The sequence below is a fragment of the Apus apus genome, chromosome 1 (assembly GCF_020740795.1).
Source record: "Apus apus isolate bApuApu2 chromosome 1, bApuApu2.pri.cur, whole genome shotgun sequence".
NCBI classification, from domain to species: domain Eukaryota; kingdom Metazoa; phylum Chordata; class Aves; order Apodiformes; family Apodidae; genus Apus; species Apus apus.
Genome location: NC_067282.1, coordinates 15,924,317 through 15,946,548, shown reverse-complemented (window position 1 = coordinate 15,946,548; position 22,232 = coordinate 15,924,317). Strand labels below are relative to the sequence as shown.

The 22,232-nt window shown below is 40.1% G+C and overlaps 1 protein-coding gene across 5 annotated transcripts in view; it reads right to left on the bottom strand.

The window, feature by feature from the left end:
• Nucleotides 1-22,232, bottom strand: part of GRIA4 (glutamate ionotropic receptor AMPA type subunit 4) — a 225,346-nt gene that overhangs the window by 14,079 nt on the left and 189,035 nt on the right. For 3 of the 5 annotated variants that reach the window (XM_051608846.1, XM_051608866.1, XM_051608877.1), the window contains exon 14: nucleotides 3,191-3,305. The exons of the other annotated variants lie outside the window; for them this stretch is intronic. In XM_051608846.1, the coding sequence (XP_051464806.1) occupies nucleotides 3,191-3,305 (115 nt within the window). The remainder of the gene's footprint in view (nucleotides 1-3,190; nucleotides 3,306-22,232) is intronic. 5 annotated transcript variants of the gene reach the window in all.

The window sequence follows — 22,232 nt, the reverse complement described above, 5'->3', positions numbered from 1 at the left end:
CAGCATTTAAATTACAATACTGAGTGATTCTGAAACCAATATAGAATTCTGGTAAATAGGGCTTTTAAAAATGTAATCATGAGTATGCTTTAGGAGCATTTTCATTACCAACTGATGACTGAGTCACTAATTAAATGTCAGGTCAGTCTCATCCACTGAATGAAAAACAAGGGCAATCACATTCTCCTGAGGGCTGCCAGCAGAGACTGGAGGAGAGTTCCATCAGCACAGCTTCTTTCCACTCACACTTTTATAAAAACAATGGAGCCAGGTGGTAGAAACTGTGTTTAAATATCTTCTCATCCATCACATAAAAAGTTGATGGCATACAGTTAAGTTCTGGGATAATACGTTCAAAAGCACTCAAATGACTTGGGGACCTTATTTTTATCTTAAAACATGACTTAATGACTGAGGCCACCAAACCATGGGGGGTTCACATAGGGCAACTCTCTGTACAATCTTTCTGAAATTTGGAAGATTGTTCCTTAAAAGGAACAATAAATGGGGAGGCTAGAGATGACCTTTTAAGAGTTCAGAATGGAGGTAGGAGAAATCTTGTTTTACAGAAGAACAGAAAGCTTTGGAGAACTGCTGAGGTCTCCCCAGTTTCTACAGGGCCTCTGTACTATCTTGAAGGGTTATTCTGCATCCAGACTCACATATTCTGACAAGTGAATCTCAAATAGAAACAACACAGTTATCAGTCAAGTCTTAGGTGCTGTATTTCTTTTAGGAGAAGAGAGATGTTCTTATTTTCCCTCATTACAGCAGGAAGCCCTGTAATTTGGACTACAGCTGCTAACAAAGCTCAGAGCTTGTTCTTTTAAAATTAATGCAATGAAAAGGAGTATTAGGTAGAGACGCTTCAGAGCTTAGCTCAAGACTTCTTGGTAGCTGTCAGGTTTACAATGACAGTGCATGGTGTCCTGGTTATTCCACTAATGATCATTTGCTAGCATATAAAATATTTAGAATGCCAATAATTCAATAGAAATTGTCTTACTGACTTTAATTTAATAGAACTTACAAGACTATTTCTGAACAAGGAAATGGATTTTGTAGATGAGAAATGGCTAACTGACATTTTGGGCAGTCAGAGTAGTTCTGGTTTAAAAAACAGGACCAGGTGCTTCTGCAATGCAGAATTTGAGAGGCAAGGTATTGCCTGCTCATCTCCATGATGCATCTAGGTCCTACTGAACAGGGGCAGTGAGGGAGCATGAGAGAACTGGGGCTTCCTCTCTATGTAAACAGTCTGTATGCACACATACTGCTTACTCACTGCTGTGCCTGGGAAAAAAATGTGCAAGAAACAGGCCTGAGGCCTGCCTCCTGGTAGGCTGTATATAGCCCTAGGACCTCAGGTTGAGCTCCATCATGTTCCCCATCCTTTCCTAACACTGCTTTCCTCACCATAGTTTCTATTCATCCTGAACTTCCCGTGACATCTATTTTTAGTTCCCATTGTCACTGTGTTCCTATCTCCCTCCTGCATTCACAGATCCTCCCTCTTTCTTTGTGAACTGCACTCCTTGCCTTTCTTTTGCCATTTTTTCTTCCACTCCTTTGTCTGTCCTGTGCCATCACACTGAGTTTGCTCCTTCAGTGCCTTCCAGACATTTTCCTTGGTGAAGCTCTGCCTATCCCTCTACCATGTTCTGCACCTCCTTTCTTCGAGACTCAAAGCACCAGTGGTTGGTAATCAGGGAAAGTGAAAAGCATCCTTACTTTGTTGCCTAGCTTTTATCCCACCTTTCAACCACAGCAGGTTTGTGAGGAGTGTTTTATAAGAAAATGGAGGTATTTTAATGATGTGAGACTCCCTGCCTGCGACATTTAAAAAAATTAAATGAACACCCATCCCCCAATAATGCAAAAGTTCAAGCTTAGGTGGAGCATATAATAGTAGCAACATGGGAAATTTATGGTTTACCTGTCAACTTTCTTACAAGAAGTTGGTGTCTGCTCCACTTGCAGGTAAGTGCTATCAGGCCTAATATGCCAAAGCACTTTGGAAGAGAAAATAGAGACCATTTTTGAAACTGTGACTGCTGGCGAGCAGAGCGGTGGGGAGAAAACAGGTAAAGCAGCAGGATTGAAGGCAAAATTAAGAGGATTAGGACACCAGTTCTGGGTGAGTACAGAACAGCCCAAGGGATGGTCCCTGAGGCCAGGACACAACATGAAAGAGGAGAAGGACTAAAGCAGGAGAGAAAATAGTAAGAAAAAATATATGTAGGCAACTGTCAAGAGAGCTACATAAACTGTGTATGACAAATCAGTCAAATTTGATCATCTATATCTCACTAGCTCTGTGCCTGCACAGTTACTTCTTCTGGATTCTCTTATATATCGTTCACGCACAAGCACATAAATAAATATTATTCAATGCTGCCTGGCATGGAAAGGGTATTTTTAATATCCTCATCCTCCCCCACTTCAACATATTCCACTTCCTGCCTCTTCTCAGCACAAATTTCCCAAAGCTGTGAGGATGCAAGGAAGTAGTGGCACTGATCATGTGGCAGATATGGAAATGCAGGAAGAAAAAGAAGCTGTTATCACTTCAGCCTAAAATTCAGCTTAAAATTCCTGCCTGATAAATTCTGATGGATTCTGCCTACCCATTGTGGATTTCAGTTGGCTTCTAAGATATCATAAAATGTCAGTGTGCAAACATTTTAGCTGAAATTTGACCTCTTATTTTGGATAGTCATGTGAAAATTGTAATTTGCACCAGTATTGTTTGTGTCAATGGTGGTTCCCTGAGCCTGGACCATGCATGAGATTTTAGCTAGGAGGAGTCCACCCTTTTCCTGTACTGTCACTGAATAATTATTTTGGGCAGATATAGCAGAAAATAAGTCTGAGCTGATAATGGCTCCTGAAGATTTCAACTGCTTGTTCACAAGAGCCAGCTTGGAAAAAGCTCATCGCAATTTCAGAAGATGCAGGTTTCTGAAAACTGGTGATAGATCTCACACCCAAGACTGCGAGTTTCCTTTGGGATGCTTAAACAAGTGCAAATATTTTTGCTTTGACAGTAATTGCATACACCTAGATTTCAGCTGCAGGTACCAGCAGTGATGTCCTACTGGTGAAGCTGTTTTGTTGCAGGTAAAACCCCAGCAGATGCACCAATTACTTTACATACTGTTTACCCGCTTTTGGTGACATTGAGGCTAACCTTGGAGTCACCTCCCCCGCTGCCACATTCTCCTTTGTCGTACCACCATTTGTTTTTCAATTTGTCCAAGAGGCCTTGTTCATTCAGTTTTAAAACTGCGAGGTTAACAGCATTTCTTGAAACGATAAAACATATTTTGTAAGAAACTGCACAGCTGTTAAGATGTTAGAAGGAATGAGGACTTAAGCTGTTTATAAGCTTGATCCACACACTAAATAAACCTCTCATTTCCATATTTCAAAGCCCTTGGCAGCACAAATAATTGTAGTTACTTTCCAATGTGAAAATGTGTTTCCAGTGGAGAAATGATTTTTAGAATGGCTTGGATTTTAGCAATAATATTCTATCAACCAACCAAAACAATTTTTGCAAAACGATGATAAAATTCTGTCTAGAATTATAAATTATTTACACATATTTATTTGAATCTATGTTTAGAATACCTGTTTAGTGTGGGCCCAGGCTTGTTTCTCAAGTAGATGGGAAAATGTATTCCCATATACTAAAGAGACAAGATCCAGAGAGCCTATGCTGTGTCACAGTTTTGAGGTACACAGCATCAGTGATCCTGCACAAGCTGTGAGCCAAGGCTCCAGGAACAGGCAGTGTGAGTACTGACAGCTTGCACGCTGACTACGATGCTGTCTAGAGCCAGTGAACAGAAAACAACACAAACAGAGGTGTCTGGGAGTCCCACCTGCCGGAAGCTTCAACACCTGCTGTAGGCACGTCCGTATATTTGGGATGTGAGCTTTAGAGTCCTGCTCCCTTTGCACAAAAGAGGCTTAGGTGAAATGCAGGACCTGGGGTCTGGCTTAGTGCTGTGACTCCAGGGACTGCCCTGCTGTGCTGGGAGTCACCCTGTCTCTCAGCCTGAGGGGCACTCACAGTGTGAAGAGGAAGGTGGTGGTGGAAGGCATCCTCCTTGGGGAAACTTGGGGACAGAGCAGTCAAACAGAAGCTCAAGTGCTGGGGTGACCAACCCCAGCTCATTTGATGGGTTCTGAGATACAAGCAGGTAGTCAGGACATCCTGAGGACTTTTCACTGCAGAATGTATACATGCTGTGTTACCACTGGATGAAAGACAAATCCCACGTTGCTCCAGCACAGTAACATAGGCACAACAGGCCAAGGGGGACTCTGTGAATCTGGTGTCCTCCATCTCATGTTTTAGTGCTCTTTTTTCAAATGAGAGAAATACCTGAGAGAGACTGTAGATCTGGCAGGCAGAGGGAGTTTGCCAACACAAAGGCTACAGCACAGGATCACTGCTTCTGCAAGAACTCAAGGTTGCTGGGAGTGCACTGAAACTCAGGCAAGAAAGAGAGCGAGCTGGTCCTACCATGATGTTGCTTCTGTGCATGTTAAGGGGTTTTCCTTTAGGTGCCCAGAGATCATTAAGACTTGATGGCAGAGGGTAGACAGTACAGATTAACTTGCAACTTCAAATGTAAGGTACCTGGATTTATGACAGGAACTGTAGTCACTATATGACATTTCAAAATCAATTAATAACTAATCTGCTGAGGCATTTACACAGCCTTCATCACCTCCTGAGGAACCTCCTTGCTTGTTTAAGTGTACAGCTTCCTATCTTTATTACTAAGAGCCTCAACAGTCACATATTCCAATGCTACAAAATGACATCAATATTTATTAATAATAATAAACTTCTCCACTTTTAATGTTCAGAGGTCCTAGTGTATCCATACCTCTCAGACACATACACTCTTTCCGGTGTGTGTTTGCCCAGGCTTGCTTGCACATCTGCAGAGGCATGTGGAGCAGCGGCATCATATCCTTGAAGGGTGAATGCAGTGGCATTCGTCTCCAAAGGGTGAGGTGCCAATAGCTTAACTCCTGTTTCTCAGGAACAATATGTGGTTGAGAAATATGGAGCTTTCTTCTCTGAATTTGTTTAATGCTGTCAAGATCTGTCATGGCTGAGTGGGATTTGGAGAGAGCTTTGTCTGTCAATGGCATCTTCCCCTCATCAACTATGAGAGGATGCAACACCTGCAAAGTGCTCAGAGAAGGGTTGAGGAAGAGAGATCCTCTGGTGGTAGTGTTCCATCAGATCTTATGGCACCAGAAGCTGTTGGAGCTTGTGACTCACCCTCTCTAGAGACAGCTGGTCTCTGGGAGTCACTTCTAGTCTTAGAATGGAAATTTTTCTCTCATCAAGAGAGGTATCTTCCTGGCAAACAGGTAGAGACAATGGCATTTCACAGCTTATGGAGGATTCCTTACAGCAGTGACCCTGTGGTGGGGCAAATATCAGCTTCAAGATATATGCTCACTGTCTGGTTACAGATTTTCATATAGCACTTGCTGGAACCAAGACAAGACAGGTCTTTGCTGGCTGGTCATGAAGTTTGGGAACTGCTTGTGTGTAGATCTGACTTTACCTAGCTTCACTCTAGTCACATTTATATGAGATTTTAAAAACAGATAAAGTAATTGGTTGCATGTCCCTGGAAGTGAAAATGAGAACTGTAGGCTGTAGTGGGAGTGATAACAGACTGCTCTTTGTGGATAAAGCTTTAAAGGGAATTTAGCAGCCAGCCTGACAAATGTGATTTTGTGTAAGTGCTCTAATTATGGTTCACACTCCAGAGGGAGAGGAGAAATCACAAAATTGGAATGAAATTGCTCATTTGTCCCTTTTGTTCTTGGAAGCAATTAATTTTGAACCAGGCATATTTATTACAAATTTTTTCCTACTCATCTTTTGTTACTTTTGGCCTGGTTGCCCCATTCAGAAAGGTAACTGTGTGGCCAGCCTTGCCACTTCACAGCCAAATTTCCAGCAGGCTAAATGTAAATTTTACATTTTTAAGGACATAGGGACTGAGCCATAGATGAAAGATGATCCTAGAAACAATATGTCTTTGATGTAAAGCAACATTACTTACCCTGAAAATGGCTTAGATTTATAGTTGGAGCACACTGTCCACAAAGTTAATGTCAAAACTCCTTGTCCCTTCAACAGGAACCAAACCAAGGTCCAATCTAGTGCTGCCATCTCTAAGTGTCACACTGGGTAGCAATAATGTAAACAGCTGCTTTGACAGCTACAGATGTGGGCAGGACTGATCACTCTCATGAAAAATGAAATGTATCTCAAGGAGCATCACTAACTCTCAATTCAATGAGCCACTTAAGCACGGTCTGCTTTTAAAGCAGATGGGAAGCCCTATCAATCAATCTATCCATAAAAGCATCTTCATGCTATTTCCTCTAAGCTGTACTCTCTCAAGTATGAACAATAAAGCTGAATTAGACAAAGTCCTTATGCTAAAGTCCTTACAAAGCTTTTTTTCAATTTTTATGTTAGGTGAAGATGTTACCTCCTAACTTACAACTTTTTTTGAGCTTTTCAAGTTAATCTCTACTCAGATGTTTTATCTGGATATTCTAAGATGATTAAAAAACAACTAGGTGATTGTTTTTGACAACTGATAGAAATTTTCATGTTTCATTTCCATGTCGAAGAGAAAGAGCTTTTCACACTTGCCAAATGTTCCAATTTATCGTTCAAAGCATTAGAGATTATCAAGGAAAAATTTCACACAGTCATTTAGAGAAGCTGCAGCTGGTTGATAGCAATCCTAAAACAATAAATAAATACATGAAACCCATTCATGAGAGGGTTATTTAGCTGGGTTATTAGCCATATCCATAGACAGTTTCACAGCACAATAGAGAAATGGAAATAAAAAGGATGAAGAAGTAAATGTGGATTTAAGCCGCAATCATTGCTCTGAAATTAAACTGTGTTGTTTATAAATGTAACACATTATTGTCCTCATCATGTTTGGTAGGCCATGTAAAACCAGGTTAGTTTCACACTGCTTTCTCTGTTGCTTTGTTATCCAGGTCCACCTCGACACGTGGAAAGAAATAATTTCCTTCTGGTCAGCAAAACACAGAGAACCTTTGGTCAACACTGCTGTATTTCCCACTGAAATGTTGTAACTGAAATCTTGATAGGTGCAGTTGTGACTATACTGAAAATTATATAACTGAGACATCAGAGCCAGGCTAGATCACTAGATCACTTATCCTAGGCAGTGCTTCCTTCTGCCACAGAGGAAGGCATTTTGAAACTTGAGTATCTGTGGTAAAAATTGTTCTTTTGACATTAAAGGACTATATCCTCAACACCACAGTGAAAAATCCCATTGAAGAACAATGTGTTCCTCAATAAAATAACTGAAATCTTTGCAAGCATAAGAGTTTAACAGTAGAAAGCAGACAAGTGCTTTGACTCTTAATCCTTGCTGTCAAGGCCCAATCCTGACTTTTCCATTACTCAGTAGAAAGCAAGAGACCTTGCATGCAAGAGTCAAGCCAGTTCAGCCAGAACTGCAGCCCTTGTGTCTCAGTGATTCCCCATTTCACAATTACTTGAGTGCATGGACAGTGATTTCAATGTATGGATCACAGCTTTTTCTAAGCTTCCTATAGAATTACAGCTTGAAAAACTTGATGAGAATTAAATAATTCTCAACCACTTAAAAACACTTTCCATCTCCTCATAAATAAACAGTAATAAGTAGTTTAAAATATTCATCAATGTCACTTCTTTTTTCAAAAGAGCCTACTTGTGCCAACTGCAGATATTCCTTTCACAGTTACCCAAGATACAACTGCACGGACAGATGACAGTGCAACTACCCAGTCCTTTGCAAAACAATACCCGTGACTGCAGACAGAGGGAATTCATCTGCCACCCACAAGAATCTCAGTAGGGTAGCTTGCCCAAAGCCCAGGGAAGCTGGCAGAGGATCTACTTTGACTTCCAGTGAGTTTGGGTCACAGCAATGCTTAACAAACCACCCACCCAGTCGACTTCAGTCCATACAAAGCACTGAGGCAGGCATTCAACAAACAACCTGAATGCTATGGCACACAACACTGTGGCACCTGGCAATTACACGCTGAACCACAGGAGGAGCATTTCCAAGGCTGACAGAAACACACAACGGTCCCTGCACTACAAGGGAACAAGAGAGAGGCGCAGGATAGGGGCCACAGCATCCAATATCACAAGCACTGCTGGAAATTTGAGAGAGTCACAGGGGAATGACATAGGCGGGAGCACCAAATCCTGCATCATGTACCACTTTAAATGTCTATTTCAGCACAGCAACGCATGATCTCTATGAAACCAGAAACTAAAGAAATGTATCTGGCATGGTAAGATCAAGCCTGTTTTCAAAGCCTAATGCCTAAAGCATGAACACTTGCAACAGGTAGAAAAGGCTCTTTCCAGCCTAATTAGACTTGAATAAGTATCCACACTCTCAGCCACTGCTGATTTTTGTTTTAAGTTTTTCAGCTTCCAAAACCTTTGGGTGCACTGTGGTTCATGGGATAGGTGGAAAGCACCAGCCATCAGCACAGCTCAGCACTGTCAGTGAACGCAATTCAGAGGAGTCAGCCTTGGCCTGCTCAGACATTGTGAAGGAGACCTCCTCCATGAAGTCAGGTCCCAGAATACGTGTTTTTGAATACTAAGTGTTGTAAAGGCACAGACAGGTCCCTAAGTACTCATTACAGCAAAGGCAGGATCTCTGCTGGGAGCATTTAATATCAATCTTTTAGTCAACTGGTAGAGTTTTGCCAGGAAAAATTAAACGTCTTAGCTATTTAAACAGCTTTGACATTTTCCTTAATCCCTTTCCTGAACTTAAGTCTCATAAATTCTGTTTAACTGGCACGTTAGACAGCAAAATACTTCTCTGAATCCTGGGCAGATCAGTGGTGAAATTCTGCTGTTATCTTTACAGACGGCGGCACTGTTGTTCCACTGCTTCATGTCAAGGATGTTGTTCACTCGAAATAATGAACAAGCAGGATGTGCAGAAATAACGTGACTCACTGTTGAGACTCTCCATACACAGAAACAGCTTTGTTCAAACCTCAGCCACAGCACACAGCCTATCGTCCTAGAGCCGCTGGTGCCACCACTGCAGTTACTGAGGCAGCTGCAGAGACCCTGGCCCTCTAAAAAGCTTTTCATTAATCCCTCCCACAATGATTTGAAAGCCTCAGAAATCACTCAGTCACTTACAAATCATATCATGTTGAGGGATGTCACTTCTGTCCTAACCTCAGGTTCTTTGAACGTATCGTGAACTTCAAACAAAGATGTTATATGACCACAGGTGGGCCAACATGACACATGGATCAACTGGGAAAATACAGTGCATTGCTTTTTATTCCAGCAAAACCCCTGACTACTCTGTCATGCAAGTTTGTTGTATACATACTACTACATAAGTAGTGTATGGAAAGAAGTGGGGATAAGCAAACCATGGCACAACGCAAACTGAAGCCACAGATGTGGTGCTACACCTGCAGGAAGAGTTCACTGAAGGAGCCAGCTTTCCCAAGACCACAATGTCACAGTCAGTGACGTGTCAGCACCTGATGGTGCATCTCAAGCAACTCAAAGCTGATTTTCTTCCCTGCACTTCAGACAGCTCTCCCTGCAGCTACCTGGCAAAGGCTAGAGGGGATCCTCCCTCGGGAAAAGAGAGAGAGAGCCTGGTGAAGCTGAGTTCAGTGACCTCATTTCTGCGATGCGAGATGCAGTTATTCTCTCATTATCTAATCTGTATCCAGCCCAGGAGATTCGGGAAGGGGAGGCCAGAGCTGCCTGAGAACTTCCATTTGCCCCACAACATGGTGCTCCCTGGATGCAGGGATCTGTCTCAAGAGTACTTTGTGAAACACAAGCGGGTGCATTTTTACAGCTTTCTCATATGACCTGTTTAAATGATTTTTGATGGAAAAAATTAAAATGCAACCTTGCCAAGCAAAAAATTTAAACCTGCCCATCTTCTGAGCTGTTTATTTTATCCATGTTTGGAAAAAAGTGCTGATGGCAGATTGAAAGAGGACACAAATGCAGTGCATTTGTAAGGGTGTTTGATGATTCATCAAGAGAAATTAAATGTAAAGCTGTATGGCACTGGCTGAATACATTTAATAAATTAGGAATAAAACAAGCACTCTTGTTAACAAGGAAGATGTAGCCAAAGCTTGCATCATTCTATACTCAGAAGGCTTGAAGGATCAATAATGCAAATTGATCTAAAAAACAGAGCTAATGCAAGAGCATTTTTAGAAGAATAACAACCTAAATTTTAATGACAAAGAGCAAACTTGGAAATAATGTGTTTTTAAACACATTAAAAAATTTATAGGAATAACTTTTATTTTACTGGGATTTATGAAGTTTTGCATGCTGTAATACTATTTGTATGCAAAAGATTTAGCTGATAATTGAAACAAAATGGAGTCCTTGGCACTTGCTCTGATAGCTTGCCCAGCATTTATATTAAATAAATAGCTACTAGTATATGAGTTATGAGTCTTCACGACAATACAAGCTCTTCTGCAGTGGGTCTCTCAGGCTTTCCTGCTTAACTCTTCCATTGCTCAACACATGCTTATCAGAAAAAGGACATGACCAGCCACCTCAGCTGAGTGTCCGCACCCAGCTGATGATCCAATACGACAGTGGGTGCCCTTGAATTCCACCTTGCAAAATCCAAATGCCTCTGAGGAACTGACTGGCCTGTAGAAAGCCAAAAGTCCTATGGGCAGGTTGGTGCTGCATTAGAAAATAATACAATTTAAAAATGTTATTTAAAAATCCCTTGTCCAATTGCATTTCAAATACCTCCTCCAGAACAATATCTCAAAATATTTTACAAACACTACCAATAAAGTGACTTTACAAGAGTATGTATGTATTTTTGTTCTTTGTTTAGAGATGGGAAATTCAAAGCAGGGCTCAAACAATTTTCAATTGTGGCTAATTAAAATAAGTATAATGCTCTTCATTTAGCCATCCAAATAAGATGGTTAATTTCCAGGGGCAATGAGTATTTACAGCTCCTATGTATATCCTAAGTATGCAGCTTAGTTATTTGAACTGAGCTTTGTAAACAAATATGAGCCAAACTGACACCTTGAGGATCAGCAGGAGTTCCAATTAATGGGAGACCGACTGCTGCTAAAAATTGCCTTAGCTACTTTGAATTCAAAGAAGTTCTGACAATTTACACCAGCTAGAAGTCTGATGACTGTAGTTTAAAATATTTATATATGGATTGAAAGCTGTTTTGCAGTAAGATATTCCAATTACAGTATGTAAATGCTTCTTGGCATCAGCAATTAAATACGTTTTACTTCTGTGAAAACACCAGCAATTGACCTGGGAAGGCAACTCAGCTTGTTTCTCTGCTTTATACAAAGCTTTGCTGTAAATAAAAAACACATAAAATTGTCCTTAGAGTAACTGTTCATTTGGTTCAGTATGTCATTTTTAACAGAAGCAGAAACACCACTTTCTCTCAACTCTGAGCTATTTTTAATTTTCACTAACAACTACCTAATGCTATTCCCATTGAGCAGTGCCACCTTTTGAAGTAAAATTTTTCTTGCTGGTTGCAGCATAAACAGGATTATATGAATAGGCTACTGCAGTCCAACATCTGTAACTCAAAATACATGTTTTAAAGGCTTGAGTGGGATTTTTAAGAAGTGTTTGAGCACTGATGCAGCACTATCTCCACACTGCAGAAATTGCTCTGATGATAAAGCTTAGCCCACTGCCAAGTGCCTCAAAACTCTCTCTCACCTCAGACACATTAGGAATCCTGAGCCCTTCCCATTTTTTACACATTTAACATTGCTGAAAGCACTTCCAGTAATACTTTAAAATGTGAAATGTGTAAAACGAACACTTTTAAATACATGCCCCCAAAATACTTAATTCTTTCAGATAGGGTAACATTCACCTCCAGTGTAGCTGGCAGAAAGCCTTTTGCTTTTTTACACCTTAGGCGAAGCAGATCTCAACTCACGGTTTTGTCACAGCATGGTGTCTGGATGCTGTTCTGCCTGCCTCTCCAGTAACTCTTAAATTTAGGAGCCTGCAGCTGAGAGAAAAGGGCATTATTGACACAGGCAGCTAGGGGCTTCATGGCAAGGCACAGGACATGGTTCAGTGCCAGGCAGAGGTTCCATTGGTATTGAATTAGTGGTGCTAAAAAACAGGGAGTAATGGCTTGTGGTGGGGGTCACAGCAGCGAAGCTTTACCATGGCTCATGCTGTTCCTCTCCTACCTAGGCTGCATTAGTGCAGGTCTCCGTAAGTGACATTATGATACGTTATCCAGGCACATGTTGTTGAGACTCCCTGTGCCACTCCATCTGCATGAAAGAAGCAAATGCTGCAGTTTGCTGTCTGCACAATTCATTCTTCAAAGGGTTGACTAGATTTTCAGAGGGTTAAAAACATTATTCATCATCATCGATGCTGGCCAGTAGATTTAAATTTTCTTTTGCATAATATCTTAGCCATATTTGGAAAGCGTTTTAAGTTTATGCTTCTCATTTCTACAGTCACTACTTTCACCTAGAATGAGGCTAGGAAAAACTTATCACTTTTGGATGCAATTCAGTGCTTATTGAACAGAAATAGGGTGTGGGTTCCTTATAACTTAGACAGTTATTCCCCTTTCCTATCTATCTTAATCCACTTGATATGACTGGTGATTACCAGACAACCTATTAAAATTGCAGACTCTGGACACCCTGAACAGAGAAAGCTTTTACTACATCAAAATCTTCCAGCACAAAGCAGGTGGCAGCTGTTTCAGCAGCTTCTAATTTTTCACTCCATTCAACATGTCCCAGCAGTGGCAGAAATACTGTGCCTTCGACTGAGCATTTCACATCTTTCATCTGCAGGAAGACCCAGCCCTAGGCTGAATCACCTGTCCCCAGGAGAAATGTTACTGCGACCTCCAGAAACAGTCAGGACTCATTGCTGACTCTTGCTACAAATCATAGAAAGTAAAATATCCTGTTGGACTCACTGCAAAACCTAGATTTTCTGATTCCTGGCCAACCCCATGTCTCAATGAGCTATATAGATGTATGTTCAATTCAGTGGGTTGCCCGACAGCTAATATAATAAACCCAAGATATTTCTTAATGTATTTAACATATCTGGCATTTTTTGAGACTGGTTCAAATTTGGCTATGCTTGAAGATTTTTCACTTATGCCAGGCAGAATATGACCCTTTATCAAGCTATAATGACAAGATGGCTAAGAGGAGCTATATTTGTTTGACGTGGTCTTGTCCTGTTATTCTGTTCCTTATGATATGTTGCTACATTTTCTTCTTTACAAGCAGCAAGACCTCATAGCACCATCTGACTAGTTTAAGACACAAATTTAAGATTAAGAAATGGCAGAGAAAAAACATCAGGAACTGAGTGACTTCTACAAGTGAAGATGCTCAACTGAGCATCTGTACAGGTGTTTTTCACAAACCACCTCACCATCAGCTTAAGATGCTCCATAAAAGGTAAAAGAAGTCCTCTGTCCTAACTAGTATTTCTGAGATGCCCTGAAGAGAATATTCAAGCAAAATGAGTGGCATTTTACTACTCTCAGGGTGACAGAGACATAGGTTATCTGTGGCAAGCGCCACAGTGTGAGAAAAAACTCCAGCTATCTTCTCAGCAGCTGCAACTGGAAAAAAAACCCTAAACTTACTGCTATTACTGTTCTCAGGAATTTGTGGAGTAGCCAGATTTAATTGATTTTCTATATTTTTATTTTAGGAACAAACCTTACTATTTTAGGTGCTGTTTCAAGTGAACATCTATCTTTTTCCTGTCTGGTTAGTCTTTCTGCCACCCAGTCTCACCAAGTCATGGTCTCATCTTAATAAGAAAGATGCATGAAACTGCTACAAAGCCAAAGAACATCAGTATTCTGTATGGTACTAAAACAGCTATAGTGCAAGCAGTCCACTCATCTGTTAATTTTTCCTAGTGAGGAAAGTTACCCCACATAGGAAAGCTATAGAGCAATTTGCTTCTGAGGGAATTGATTCACTGACATCAGTGTCCACAAAGGTATTAATGTAACATGGCCATTATGTCAAAAGCCATTGACAGCACTGAGAAATCAGAATGGGTGCTTGATTTTTACTGTTGCCAGAAACAGACCATGAATTCACAGCTGATACACTGTTAGCACATCTAAAATTAGACTCAAAAGAAGTACAGGAGATTTTTGTAGCTCTCTATGCCTCTTGATGACTCCATAGTAATGTTTTGCAGAAAGAAGGATTAGAAGGATGACAATAAATGGAAAAGATTCCTGCTAAGAGATGGTTTCTGAAGCTTTGGTCTAATTATAATGCAAGCACTTTGAAGTTCATTATTTTAATTAGAAGGAGAGACTGAGAGAAAAAAAGATGGGGCCCATTCCCCAAGTGGGAACTCTAGCTGTAACTGCAATGCAAAAAATAAATGCTGCATAACTAGAGCCTTAGTGAAATGCTGCCTTGTGTTTTGCCTAGTAGCAGATCAATACCATACAAATGAAGCAATTACACTTGTGTCATATAAAGCCTTATTTGGTCAGCAGCCAAAATGGGGATTAGCTGGAAGAATTCCTAGGACTTTCTGTCTGAATTTTATCACAGAAGTTAATGAGGAAGATCTGATAGGCTGAGACAGACATAAATGATGCTAGCAATCAGACGAGATGGTTGGTCCAATATCCAGTGTTCTGATAATTAAAATGCCCTGAGGCCAGCTGAACATCAGTTCAAGATCAGGTGAAATTATCAGACAAGGGCAATCCAATCCCTCTGGAAAACAGCTATATGATGTTGTCACCATCAGCAGGGCCATATACACAGCAGCAAAAGCAAACACAGCAGCCCTAATACCAGTCAGGCCAAGAAGAGTCACAACCATACAGTGATACTCATGCTTGCAATGTTTCAACTACAAGCAACCAGAAAAAAACAAGGTATGGAAATTACTGAGAGATCTCCACAGTGGATATGGAGATCCAGCTAATGTGACTGCTGAACAGATGTCTACTTGTCACTTCGAAAAAAAAATGCTGCACAGAATGTGGTCCAATGGTGATGGAGATTTCTGCTATTGCTTTCTACAGGAAAGACAGACCAACATGTGGCCAATGACCATAGATTGTTTAAGAAACCATTAGTTGAAGTTACTGTTTTCCTATGGCTTTGTCTCCAAAATAGTTTATCAGATCAAGAGGTGTCTCGTGCACCCTCCTGCTCACACAAGGGTCAGCTCTGAGGTCAGACCAGACTGCTCAGGGCTTCATCCAGTCACAGTTTGAAAACCTCTAAGGATGAAGACTGCACAACTTCTCTGGGCAACCAGTGTCACTGTCAAGACTGTCCTCAGGCATTCAGGGGAAAAAGTTTATCCTTACATCCAGTTTGAACTTCTGTTTCAGAGTATGCCCATCGGCTCTTACCTTCCCATCCCGCACCACTGTGAAGAGCCTGGCTCCGTCTCCTCAAAGATCTCCCCACAGGTACAGTGGGCTGCTTGTAGGTCCCCTCCCAAAGCCATCTCTGCTTCAGGCTGAACAAGCCCGTCTCCCCCAGCCTCTCCTCACTAGGGAGGTGCTCCAGATCAAGCTCCAGTTTGACCACCTTCCACTGATACTGCTTCAATTTACCGATGTTTTTCTTGAATTAGGAGACTAAAAAGGATGCAGTATTCTAGATATGGTCTGAATGTTTTCAATTATTTAATTTGATGCCACAATATGTTAACTTTTGGCCTACAAATTGGATGAACTAAGAGCACTCTAATTGGAAACTGCCTTGGATAATTGCCCACTAACTAAAAGAGATGCCAAAAGTAGCAGCCTGCTTATTTAACTGTGATACAAACAGTTCCTAAATCCTCAAGAAAAAGTGATGACTTTCTGTTCACTTTCAACTACAGTTTCATAGCCTGAGTTTGCATTATTTAAACTCTGCACAACTACAACTAATTGTCAAGTGTTCATGGGGATTTAAAGGAAAAAAATGATTAGCAGGCAAAGTTAGAATATAATTAAAATAGTAAAACATATGAACTAAAATCTGATGTGATAGATGCTAGAAAGTACAGAGCATCTAAATGTAGGCTGGTCCCACAGCCTTGTACATGGAAAGACATAATCTTTTTAATTAAAACCAATAACAAAACTAACATCAGTCTACATCCTGGCTCTTACTGTTTTGTGTTGTAACCAGTAAAAAGCTGATGTGGAAATCTTTAAACTCAAAATTTGTGTTGAAAATATAAAAGTCTGAAAAAATACCTAGAAACAGTTGCATTTAAACACTTGAAATCTGGATGATTTGACTTATCTAAAAAAAGTCCAGATATTCTGTAGGAAGTAATTTGCAGACGTCCAAATATGTCAGAGATTTTCTGTAGACTCAGAGTTTTAGGATCCAAAACAGATCTGAACCACAGGAATTACACAGTGTAAAATTCTATGAAAAGAATTTCCACACTGCTCTGTGCAAAATCAGGTGTCTGCATCCACATCAAGGAAGATAAAGATCTCTTTCTAAACGTAAAAGCCTCTCTTAAGACACAGTTGCACTTTTTGGTGGCACTAAATGGAATCATATAAGCCATAGATTGGAATGAGCTTAATGTGTAGTTATGTACAGAAGAAACCTATTCTGCAGGTAACAGATGGGCTGCCAGATGTTGGGGCTGCTCTCACCTGCAGGCCTCATTCATTCCTGCTGCTAGAAATGGAAGATGCAAGGGATCTGGATCTTCCTGTGCATGGATGCTATTCCTGCCAATATTAGGGGAAAAAAAAAGAAAGGGAAAAAAAAAAAAAAGCTCTGTCTTCTCTGGCTCCTGGAGGCAGACTGTTCTTTTTATGTGTTCTTTTAGAATAGGAAGAAATAACAAAAGCCTAAAAATGAATCAGGTCTCTCTATCAGTTCAGGCTTGGACCTCTTTTATGCAGTTGACTTTTGGGTTATAAAAAGTGCAGGGAAAATTGTAGTCAAACTTTGACAAAAAAACCTACCAATTCTGCCCAAAGCTGTTAAAAGAGTCTTTCTCAACAAAAGGGCACACAGCAAATTGTTCAGCATCATGTGATTTGCTGAAATAAATTATTAAATAGCAGTTAAATTATTTTTCAGCTTCGATTTAAGCTCTTAGTGACTTAATTGGAATTGGAAGCAAAGGAAGGAAGGCAGAGTAAGTGGAAGTAAGTGGGAGTAAGGCTTCTAGTCATGAAAATACAGACAGACTTGAGCAAAGTTTAGAGAAGAAGCAGTAGTTTTGAGTCTACTTCCTATCACACATAAGGAAGACCAGTTCAGAGAAATCGTAACTGATTGACCATAAGTCACCATTTTATGGTACGATCTTTTAAACTTGCATTGTTCAGTGAGATGCACATATGGCCCTTTTGCCTGGAACTGGAGCACCTCGGGAACATCTTGCTGATATTGGGAAATAACTGTATTTTAGAGATGTCATGCCAAGATTTAGATTAGTTTAAATTATCTCTTAAAACTCCTGAGTCTTGTTTTGTGCTTTTTTCATTGGTAACATCTTTATGCCTTTCATTCTGGGCTGTTCACTCTTTCCATAATGCCTAGTCTATCACACAGTGTGCCAGTCTAAGATACTTTTCTCAGCTGAAAGAAACCATGAAAAAGAAAATAAACTTTCTTTCTCACTTTTGATTTGGGATTTCTCACAAGAGTCCAGGCTGCATAATGACTAAATGGCCACTTTGTGTCTCTCAGAAGTCCATCTAGTACTTACTGTCAATTGGAAGTGGGCAACTACCACACAAATTAATCTCAAACTGTTTTTCAGGTGCTGTTTATTCCCCAAATGTCAGTTCCATGGAGAGGTATTGTTACGAGTTGCTGAGATGCCTTTTAGTGGCCTGCACCCTTGCTTTAGTCTACCTATAATTTACCTGGACAATTATTATCTTAGTGGGATAGGTCTTTTACTTGGCGGGAACTGTACCATCAACTTCAAAGGGTAGCTGGCTTGTGCCCTTAATGAACACATATTCTGAAGCCTGGCAGTTTCCTGGGAATTGACACCTAAACAGCCAGAGAGTAGTAATGAAAGGAAAAGAGAGAAATAATAACGAGCTGCATTGTTAAAATATAATGGGCTGCATCTTGCCCTCTGCTGAGCTGCTTTATGAGGGATTGAGGAAATGGCAGGGAAAAGGGCAGGAGAAAATTATTTCTGAAGTGCCAAGAAGCAGAGTTTGCTCCTCAGAGGATCTATAGATTGGAAACAATGATAACCCTTTTGTATCCTGCTGGCCCTGTCTGGGGAATAATGCTTATCAAGCCTTGGCAAACATCCAGAAAGTCAGTAAGACATGAGCACAGTGATGCTATCACTATTTTTGAGATAATCTAGTCTTCATTGATAGTTTAAGGGAAGTTCATTGGTTATACTTAAATATATGTCTGCTTTTACCTGACAGAAAAATGAATAACCTGACAGATTTCATTTGGACAGATGTGATATCATGAAGCTCCTATTCTATTTGCATTCACATATTTCTGAAACAGAGAAATGAAAAAAAACAAACAACCCTGAGTTTTTTTGGTGTTTGATTTTGGGTTTTTTTTTTTGCTTCTGTTTGGTTTTTTTGTTGTTGTTGTTGATGGCTTGATTTCTTTCTGTTTATAGCAAACGAGCCTGTTATAAAACTTTTCCTGGTGCTGACTACCATGGACTGGACCAAGCACAGAAATACGACTTTAGTAATCACTAAACACCAGAAGGACAAAGCTCTTTATCATGGTTTAACGGTTCCACTCTTGTATAACTATCTTGTAAAAAATGAAAACAAATTTTAAAAAATCCCTTACTGTGCTATTAAGCCAATGCTGAAGCTGAAGAGACAGAATGGTATTTTCCCCCCTTTTATACTGATTATACTGTTAATTTGAAAAGACGTATTGCCATTGAAATGTTTAGATGAAAAAATTTCCTTTCTCAGCAATAGTTGTATTTTCATGCTCTGTCCTTTCACACCTGCTCAGACGCATGTTGCTGCTCAACTATTCTCACTAAAACCCTGGGATGTTCTGTGGGGTAAGGAGCAGGAAGATATTAGAAGAGAGGTACCAGAATGTGATTGTGCAACCAAAATGGGAGCTGGGCTTCTTGGAAGAACTTTGCCTTCCATCAGTTGCTTCTAATGTCTTTTGTAGTGTAAAAAACTGGAAATGGCAACAGAACAAATTCCTGTGACTTTTGCTCTCTCCTTCAGATTACAAAGAGCTTTGTTCAATTATGGATGTCCCCCTGAAGTCTGAAGGTGAAAACTTCCTGCAAGTGGCAATGAAGAAATAGGCTATGTGGGGCAAGGTAGAACAGAGACGGGTCTTTGAAGTACTTGAAAGATATATTAATGTGTTGTGTTTTTGTTTTTTTCCAGGACAGTGACAATTCAGTGAGAGCAGCATCATGGACACTATTAAGTTGGTTTCTGCTAAAGATGCAAATATCAGAAACTCTGTAAATTCTTAACTGCAGTTTGATGACTTAAGTTAGAATTACTACAATTTCCTGCTTCTTATAAGTAAAATTTGCAAGAAAGCGAAAACTTCTCCAAGTAGAAAATTTTGCTTAAATACATTTGCTTGAATGTCTTGCAACAGAGCTCATTGACCATCATAAAATTTTCCTCTTTTTTTTTAATTGCACTCTTTTTGTATGGAAAAGACGATGATGTTGATTAAAAATTAAAAAATTAATGCAATAGGCATCACTATTCTGGATTCAGGCTGGGATTCTGACCACTGTTCTTAAGGCTTTATTTTTACTTTTAAAACAGATACTCTGTTTTCAGATGGAAATAATGCAGGTAACCTAAGCCAAGTATGTCTCCCAGGCTCAGCTGAACAAACAACTTGCTAACATTCATCGCCAGGCTCTCCACTGGATCTTCTTTTAACCCCTGACTTATACATTCCTTGTAAAGCAGTGGTCCAGCCTCTGCCGTTTTACTTAGTAAATGCTGCTTTTAGTTGACAGAAAGCACAACAAGCTCTGAAGGATCTGACCTGCTGGAGAAATATCCAGGCTATAAGCTCTGACACTGAATTGGTAATGGGGTAGTTATGACAACAGTGAAGGGAAGAATATTATGCGGAGTATAATCTACACCATCAGTCAAACAGGATAATGTTTACATTGCACAAAATGCTATAGATCACATTCCAGTTTTCAATTCATTTAGAATCACAGAAAGAAATGACCTTGTAAAATCTTGGTAAGTGAAATTCCTGACTGAAATCCTGTTCTTGTAAATATCAACAGACCACTCCAGAACTTTGCAGGGATTTTTGTTTTTTTTCCCAATGGCCCTTGCTTTAAAAGAAAAAAAGGTCAAACTCAATAATTTCACATCTCTCATTTTTATCCTCAGACCTCCATTATTCACCAGTTGTCTCTATAACTTCTCTGCATCAAACATTCTGGCTCCTACAGTCCTTTGTTGAAATTATTGCCTCTGTGGGTAACACACTAATTATGGGCAGGACCAGCCATTCTGGCAGGTGAAGAGAAACATAAAAAATAATTGAACCTGCTGCCTCTGCATCTTTTCTCACTGTGAAGATCACTTATCTTCAGGATGATCTGGGGCAGTCTGGGGCACAGACCTCACCATAGTGACCCAAGCGTCTTTGCCTATTTATGTACCTTTCTGGAAACAGGAACACACCATTGAGTAAACAATGCAACACAGATAAATAGAAAGTCCACATGCCAGAATAGCTACATCCATGCTATCTCTTAAAAAACACCTAGGTCTATTAAGTCCTTTAAAAGAAGAAAAACATAGAGTACACCAAAGAGTGGTCCAGGGAAATGCTTACTTGTTAATACAACATAACTTGCAGTAGGAAAGGTGTGAAGATGTATGCATGTCCTGGTTTGATCTAGGAAAGAATCAGTCTTCAGTAATTTTACATTTTCAGTTCAGTTTCTTCTAAGTAGCAGAATTTGCTGAAACTAACAACATATTTTTCAGACAGTGTGTCCTTTTAGGACTCATAAGGTTTATAGTTAATAATGGAGAATGATATGCAGAAAGGGTCTTGCTTATATTCTTATATTCCTATAGAAACCCAGGTCACTGCTCAGTTTTGCTAAATGAAAATAAATGAAAGAGAGTAAAAGGGGTCACACCTGTGACCTTCCTGTGGGGAGGATGAGACCAGACAGGTGACCCCAAATTGACCATCCCATACACATCGTACTCAGTATAAAGCTGAGGGATCATGAGAATCAAACTCTCTTCATTCATGGACAGAGTCCTAGAAGGACTCCATCCATTTGTCTGCCTTTAATCCTGGTCTGTGCATTCCTGAATCCCAGCACTCCTGCATTCAACTCCCACTTGCCAGTGACTCCAGGAACCTAGTTCGGGACTTCCCCAGGGCTGGCCCTGCAGCCTCGGTGGTGATGTGAGCGTTATTGGGGGGCAGCGTAATAGTGGTTTCATATATATTTGTGTGCCAAGGTTTAGCTCTGGGCTGACAATTACTGACTGGACTTTCTGAATTCAGTCAGTAGACTATTAACTGAAATAGGGGCAGCAGCAGGTAGGGAGGACTACACAGCTTTAGTGAAACAGTAATGATGAAAAGGAAAATATGGCAATGGATTTCCATAGTACAAAAGCTTTGAAAAACACTAGTAAAAGAAGTCCTCTTTAGTAAATAAGCTGTGACTTTTTAAGTGACCTGGGCGGTTAGATAAATTTTTTTTGTCATACTTTTTCTCTTACTCAGGAGAGAATCTGTGAATATCATACCCCTTTTTGGTATGCACAAATCCGATTTTATAGAAATCATAACAAATCAGAGGATGCAAGAAGTTTGGTGGAAACATTTTCATCTATCCTTACAGGTTACTACTGTGCAATGACTCTAATTCTTCTTCCACAAAGCTTGCTATGAATTTTCAGTTCATTGTTCTACAAAATCAGGGTAAAAAGAGAACTGGGGTATATTTCAGAATAATATATCAAGTTTAAAAGAAACAACTTTGACAGTGAATGATAATATGGAAATTCTTTCCACAATAAGCTTTTTATACTCTGGTTTCTGAAAACATCAAGGACAGCACTTGACAAAAAATT